Raw genomic sequence first — 7,634 nt, forward strand, 5'->3', positions numbered from 1 at the left:
GTACAATAGAGATATCTGGAGGGCTTTTGAACATGTCCTTTGAAGTCCTGGTGTAGGGGGTGAATGGAACAAAGCCACAGTACTGCAGACATTCTGTGGAGCACTTTGTCTGTGCGATTCTAGGAGGCTAATGTCACTTAATAGCTTCCCCAGAGTTGCCTGAAGTCCACAGAGCAACCTGGAAGTGGTGACTTGAAGCACTCTTAACTACCTTTTAACTTTTAAAGATGCAACACAGTATCTTGCATCTTACATTTTAACTTATTTCAGTATTAGGTTGTCTCTAAAACTTTATTCATAATCATAAATTCCAAAATGATACAAAGGACTCTGAAGTTTACTAGTGTCCCACAAATTCTCCTATTCAGATTAAGTTCAGCTCAACAATTCCATTAGCTAGCTTCCAAAACTGTCTTTTCCTCTTAACTAATCTTTCAAGATGGAAATTATATATGTGTAGATGGTATACCTGATAAACAGGCATTATGTTTTCAGAAACATTTTTGAGTTTCTTGTTTGCATTTTGCTTTATAATAGATCGATATGGGTGATGTTGAAAAGGGCAAGAAAGTCTTTGTACAGAAATGCTCTCAGTGCCACACAGTTGAAAAAGGTGGAGTGCACAAGACCGGCCCAAATCTTTGGAGTTTATTTGGTCGCAAAACAGGACAAGCTGCAGGATTCTCTTATTCAGAGTCAAATAAGAACAAAGGTAAAAAATAAAGGGTGACATGAGTGAGGTGAGGAACCAGAGGGGGGGTATAAAGAAGGACATCTGATTCTGTTCTTAGATAAACTTGAAACCATATTCAAAAAAATCAGTCACAGCTATTGAATAACAGACTCATAAGATGAACCTGAACCACATCGTTGAAAACAGAATGCTGTTGTCCAGCCACTAATTTAAGATTAGATTTTAGTAACCTACAGCATATAACTATTTTTTGAGATTGGACTCTCTCATCCTTTCTAGAATTTTGAAGATGTTAATGTCAGTTTCTTGGAGTGATAGCTCTTAGTATGATTTTGTTACAGTTGGTCATCACCCTCTACTGGTATTCCTCTGCTCTGCATTCATTATGCTTACTGGCATTTATTAACTTCAGTTGTCTAATACAGGAAACCCCTGCTATTCGCAGGTTTGGCATTCGTGGTTTCAAATATTTGCGAATGCCGAACCTGCATTTTAAATACACTTATAGGAGCTCCTCAGGAGCTCCACCCCTGCTACTGCCACGCTTCTGCTACCGCCGCTGGACCCCCACCGTTGCCACTGGGCTCCCGCTGTCACCAGCACAGCCGTGTCCCCTCAGCCACCGGGGCTACTGCATTCATGATGTTCATAAACACAGTGTTGTATTTGCGGATTTCGTCAATTGCAAGAATCTGAAGAATGTATCCCCTGCAAATGACGAGGGTTGCCTGTATTATATGATAGTGTATTCATATATTTTAATTAAGATAATTCTGAATTATCTGAAAGCCAAACAGGTATTTTTATGTAATTAAATAGAAGGGTGTTCACATTGGGAGTAAAGATATTGACCACAAGTATTTTGTTTCAGTTAGTCAAATACATTCCAAAACTTCTTTAATCTTTGGTTTTACTTACTGAAAGACTTCTTAGGATATTCAGTCTTATACTGGGACTTCATTGGTAGGAGAAGAGAATTTCTTCATACAAACAAATATATACTTGGCAGTTAATGGCAGTTTCTACTCAGAAAATGTAATTCTGTGAAGTAATAATACAAGTGATACCACATGTATTTAAAAAGAAACTGGCTGTATGGTATCTAAGTGCACTTTAAACACAGATTCATCTTAGAAATCATGTTAACTAATTATACGCTGAAAATGAATGACAGACATGAGTGATGCTGTTACTGCTTGATCTGTTAATGGTCTTCAGTTAATGGGCTTCTCCTGTTAGTGAGCAGCCAATATTGATAGGACCACAGAACCTGGCAGGGCTGGAAGAAATTGAAAATAAGTGTTTGAGAATTAATTTGATAATAAATAGAAAATCTTTGGATTCATACCTAGGTAGAAACTAAGTCTGTGTTGCCAGAATGTATGGTCTCTTTTTCCAGGTACAGTATTGAAACTATATTTATTACTTTAAAGTAGCAAATATTCAAAATGTGAACTGGCTTTAATACATTCAGCTCTCCAAAATGCTCAAGTGATTACACTTTTTAATTCTGGCTTACTAAAATGAATTAAAGTAAATTTAACAGTTGTGTGTGAAATATGAAATATGTTCAGGCACTATTGAAAATTGGATGTCATATATCATTCATTTGTATACTCCCCTGACAGTCTAAGAAGATTATTTTCAGAAATGCATACTCTAGATCTTGACATGTTTTGGGTGTGTAGGTTGTAGCTGTGATTGTCTAAGGACATAGGCAGACAAGGTTCTTTGAGTAACTGTGATATATTTTATTAGAACAACTGAATCATTGGAAAAATTGTTCTTAGCAAGCTTTCAGGAACAAGCACCCTTCTTCAGGCAGAGGAAGACTGAGACCCAAAGGACCTTTCCTGCCTATACCCTATATCTTGAGACTCTCAATATGTTTGATATACTTAGCTATATGTTGAATCAGCTGTTAGAAGAGTAGTACATAATTCTTTATTATGTTTCAGGTATCATCTGGAATGAAAATACATTGATGGAGTATTTGGAGAACCCTAAGAAATATATTCCTGGAACAAAAATGCTTTTTGCTGGCATTAAAAAGAGCAGTGAGAGAGCAGATCTTATTGCATACTTGAAAAAAGCAACCTCTTAAAATGTTACTGCAACAGTTGTAAAGTCAGTGAGAAAGTGTTTTTAAAATTGTAATACCTCTTGTGTCAAAGTTCATGTTTTAGTATTTTGTTAATATTTGTTCATTAGGTACTGGCAAAATCAAATAAAATCTAATAGTTTTAGAGGTTAACAAAACTGGGGGGAGAACTATATGTTGGGGTGATGTAGGTTCCATTGCCCTTACTACGCTGATCCCTTTTCCAAGTAGCTTCTGATCTAAGGACCCAGTCCTCCAAGTATGTATGTGCATAATTTCATTTAAGTCAATATGAATTATTGCAAGTGAATATGGATACAATTATAAAACCATTAGGCAATGTTACTATCTTGACATTTTTATTGAGGAAAAAATTCATCAGAATCTGAGATGTGGGTAATCGGCACATAGCAGGATTTAGCCCTAATGTAAAAGAGCATGGACAGACAAACAAAATGGAACCAGATTATAGGGAAGAGACTGTTAACTGATAGTTTTATGATAAAGTCACCTTTGAGTTAAGATATTATATAGCGAATCTTGAGGATGGATTGATACAGCTACAGTTTGGTCTTTTCTCTGTTCTTAGTTTCACTTCTTGGCCTCCTAGATCACTTCTCAGCCTCTTGAAGGCTCAGATCAAGTGTAGTATCATCATTAGTGTTTCTTTACATATTAAAATGACTTTACTGTCCATGAACTGGCAGACTTCTTACTACAGTTATGAGCCTGTTCACTGAGTCAAGTATTTTGAAGCAGGGACTAGGTCATCTCCCCCCCCCCCCCCCCGGAATCCCCGTAGGCCCCAGGGGAGGCACAGCCAGGCCCAGGGTCAGTGAGGACCTAGTCAGGGAACTTCAGGAGGGACTGGACATGTTCAAATCAGCAGGTCCTGACAATCTCCACCCCAGAGTACTGAGGGAATTAGCTGAGGTCATTGCAGGACCCTTGCCACAGCTTTACGACCACTTGTGGTGCTCTGGCGAGGTGCCAGGGGACTGGAAAAGGGCCAATGTGGTTCCCATTTTTTAAAAAGGGAGGAAGGAAGACCCAGGAAATTATAGGCCTGTTAGTCTTACCTCGCTCCTGGGGAAGCTCTTTGAGAAAATTATCCAGGTGTATATCTGTGAGGGGTAAGCAGGGCAGATTATGCTTAGGGGCAAGCAACATGGGTTCATTAGAGGCAGATCCTGTCAGACCAACCTAGTGGCTTTCTATGACCAGGTCACAAAATCCTTGGACACAGGTGTCACGGTGGACGTAGTCTTTCTGGACTTTAGGAAGGCCTTCGACACTGTCTCTCACCCCATTCTCATTAAAAAATTAGGAGATTGTGGTGTCGATGCCTACACAGTCAGATGGGTCGCCAATTGACTGGAGGGCTGCACCCAGAGAGTGATGGTGAATGAGTCTTATTCGACCTGGAGGGATGTGGGCAGTGGGGTCCCCCAAGACTCAGTCCTTGGGCCCACAGTGTTCTACATCTTCATCAGTGACTTGGATGAGGGGGTGAAAAGCACCTTGTTCAAATTTGCGGGTGATACTAAGATGTGGGGACAAGTGGGCACGTTAGAAGGGAGGGACAGGCTGCAATTGGATCTGGACAGGTTACAGGGGTGGGCGGATGAGAACAAGATGAGATTCAATACTGACAAGTGCAAGGTACTGCACCTAGGGAGAAAGAACCAGCAGCATACGTACAGGCTGGGGAACTCCCTTTTCATCAGCACAGAGGCAGAAAAGGATCTTGGAGTCGTTATAGACTCCAAGATGAACATGGGCCACCAATGTGGGGATGCAGTCAGGAAGGCTAACCGCACCTTGTCATGCATCCACAGATGCATCATGAGCAGGTCCAAGGTGGTTATCCTCCCCCTCTGTGCGGCATTGGTCAAGCTGCAGTTGGAGTATGCATCCAGTTCTGGGGAGTGCCACTTGCGTGATCAGGGGGCAGCAGGGCAGGCCCTATGAGGAGAGGCTATGAGACCTGAACCTGCTCAGCCTCCACAAGAGAAGGCTGAGAGGGGATCTGGTGGCCATCTATAAACCAGCCAAGGAAAACCAGCAGGCAATGGGAAAGTCCCTGTTCCCCCCGAGCACTACTGGGAGTAACAAGGAATAACGGCCATAAGTTGACCGAGAGTGGATTCAGGCTAGATATCAGGACTACTTCACAGTCAGGGCAGCTAGGATCTGGAACTAACTTCCAAGGGGAATGGTGCTCAATCCTACCAAAAGGAGGCTAGACAACCACCTTGCCAGGGTTATTTGACCCCAGCATTCTTTCCTGCCCATGGCAGGGGGTTGGACTTGATCTGCTCAGGTCCCTTCCGACCCTACCTACTATGAAACTATGAAGTGGCTGGACACTAAGAGAGAGAAACAAATGAGAACTTGAAAAAATAAACCATTTTGTATTGGTAACAGATACTTTCACCAGCAGTAGAAGGGAAACGAGTGTAATTGCAACCTCTGAAACCTCTTCCTTTCTACCACCTGGATTATATAACTAACAGGTTGGTCTCTACTTTAAAACATATTTCACTCAACTAAGGCTCAAGGAAACAGGTGTATAAAGGCCCTTAATCAACTACTAAAGTACCTAAATATTACTCACAAATACATACTGGGCATATCTACTTAAAATGTTGACTGCACAGTGACTGAAAACTACTGCACAGTAGCACAACACAGCACAGACAGTGCTAATACACTCCTGCGCTGTAACTATTAGGCTATTATGCAATAGCATTACCTAAAAGACATTCATGGGCACTACTGTGCAATAGCGCTGGTTACTGCACTTTTATTTAGTACTTGCTAATACTAAATAGTAACTAAATAAATGTGCAGTAATGACTGCACAGCAGTATCTCATGTAATTTGCCCATTCAGTGTCTCACTGTGCTTCTTTTGAGATTTTTATGTAGGTATTATTTTTATTTTATGGAATGAGTAACAGGCCAAAGCACTTAAGTGATCAAGTCTATGGTACACGTCGGCCTAGAACCCAGTTTTCTTTTTTATGCCTTAGTACAAGACAGTCCTCTCAGCTTACAGATAACATTTTCAGTTAATGACGTTAGACCAGGGGTCAGCAATATTTTGTACAGGCAGGGGACTGCTTTAAGGGACCTTATATCTGTGTCTGGGCAACTTGCAACCTGCTCCGCATGCCTGGATCTGGACCATACCACTCTTGTTCAGCCCCATGTGCCAGGATCAGGGTCCTAGGACTCTGTGCTACCTCTGCTTGGCTCCATGTGCTCAGATCAAGGCCCTGGGACCATCACCAGCCTCTGCACATTGGGATCAAGGCCCCAGTACACCACACTACTGCCCAGCTCACGCTTCTGCTCATGCTGGGACTGGGGCCCTGGGACGCAGTGTGCCAGGATATGGGCCCCAGAATCCTGTGCTGCCTCTGCCAGGCTCTGTGCGCTGGGATTGGGGCCACAGAACCCTATGCCACCTCTACCAGGACCCACGTGCTGGGATTGGGCTCTGGGGCCCCTTGCCACCGCTACCCAGCCCTGTGTGCCAGGATCATGGTCCTGGGACATTGTGCCATCTTTGTTGGGCACTATGCATTGGGATTGGCTCCCCCGCTGCCCTGTGCACCAGATCTAGCATGCAAGGCCACATTTACAAGGTGCTGAGTGCTGGATTTGGCCCTTATGCAGGAGGGGGTTGAGCACCCTTGTGTTAAATGATTAAAGTAATGCATGCTGGAGTGACAAGAAGTGTGTTTCTTAAGCAGCACTTAAAAACCTGCTTTCATTGACACTATGCCACTTTTCCCTGTATCGGTTGTCAATGATAGGACTTATTTATTCGATTTGTATGCTGCCCTTCCCAGAAGGGCTCAGGGAGGCTTACAAGAAAAAAATTATAAAAAGCATCAAATATTAAAACTACATACATATTATTATGTGTAATAATAAGCACAAACAGTGCCTCAAAATGTAACCCCTCCTGGTAAAATCCTATTAAAACTTGTTAAAACACTACCTGAAGTTGTCCAGACTCAGGCTCAGATGGACTGCAAGATGGAGGGAGTTCAAGAGCTGAGTTATAATGACCAGGAATGGTTTCCTACATCTTTTCATCAAACAAATTTGGTGTACAGATGGTACTTGTAGAAGGTTGCCCTTGGCTGACCTGCAAGGTTGTGATGGAACATAAGCAAGAAGTGGTCCCTTAGGACTTGATTCCAGTACTGACAAATCCAGGGAGGCTTCTCATTTTGACCTGTCAGGCTAGTAAAAACTAGACTATCTCTGCTTTAATTTTCATTTGTCTCATAAAAATATTTACTCATTTAAATTAAATATTATTTGTACCAAAAATATTTTAGATACATTACATCAAACAATAACACAGACTTTGGGGCTTGAAATGTTTGCATCCTTAAATCAAATATTTGATAGAAACTGCCAATATGAAGATTTTTTTCTATAATACAAGATAACATTTTGAATGTAACATATAATCATTTGCCTTACTAGTTTGATTCAAATATTCACTTGAAACATAGTATGAAAATGCTACCAGGAAAACTGAGATCCTGCTTTTCTACACATAGACTTGCACAAAAACCTGTATTGAATTTAATTCACACTTTGGGTACAAGATTATGTAAGCATCCACACAGGGGCCTGAAAGGTATTAAGAATGGCTGCAAAGTAAAAAAGATGTTGCTATTTTGGTGAAAGATCATAGAAAATTAGGGTTGGAAGGGACCTCAGAAAGTCATCTAGTCCAACTCCCTGCTCAAAGCAGGACCAGCCCCAGCTATGCTGCATGTACACCAACCACCAGTTATTGTCTTAGCAACAT

At 41.6% G+C, this 7,634-nt stretch overlaps 1 protein-coding gene across 1 annotated transcript in view; it reads left to right on the forward strand.

Moving 5' to 3' along the window:
* Positions 1 to 550: 550 nt before the first annotated feature.
* Positions 551 to 7,634, forward strand: part of PDE11A (phosphodiesterase 11A) — a 254,387-nt gene continuing 247,303 nt past the window's right edge. The window contains exon 1 of the mRNA XM_019554498.1: positions 551 to 712. Coding sequence (XP_019410043.1) covers positions 551 to 712 — 162 coding nt within the window. The remainder of the gene's footprint in view (positions 713 to 7,634) is intronic.

This window comes from Crocodylus porosus, unplaced genomic scaffold (genome assembly GCF_001723895.1).
Source record: "Crocodylus porosus isolate Cpor-Errol unplaced genomic scaffold, CroPor_comp1, whole genome shotgun sequence".
Taxonomy (NCBI): domain Eukaryota; kingdom Metazoa; phylum Chordata; order Crocodylia; family Crocodylidae; genus Crocodylus; species Crocodylus porosus.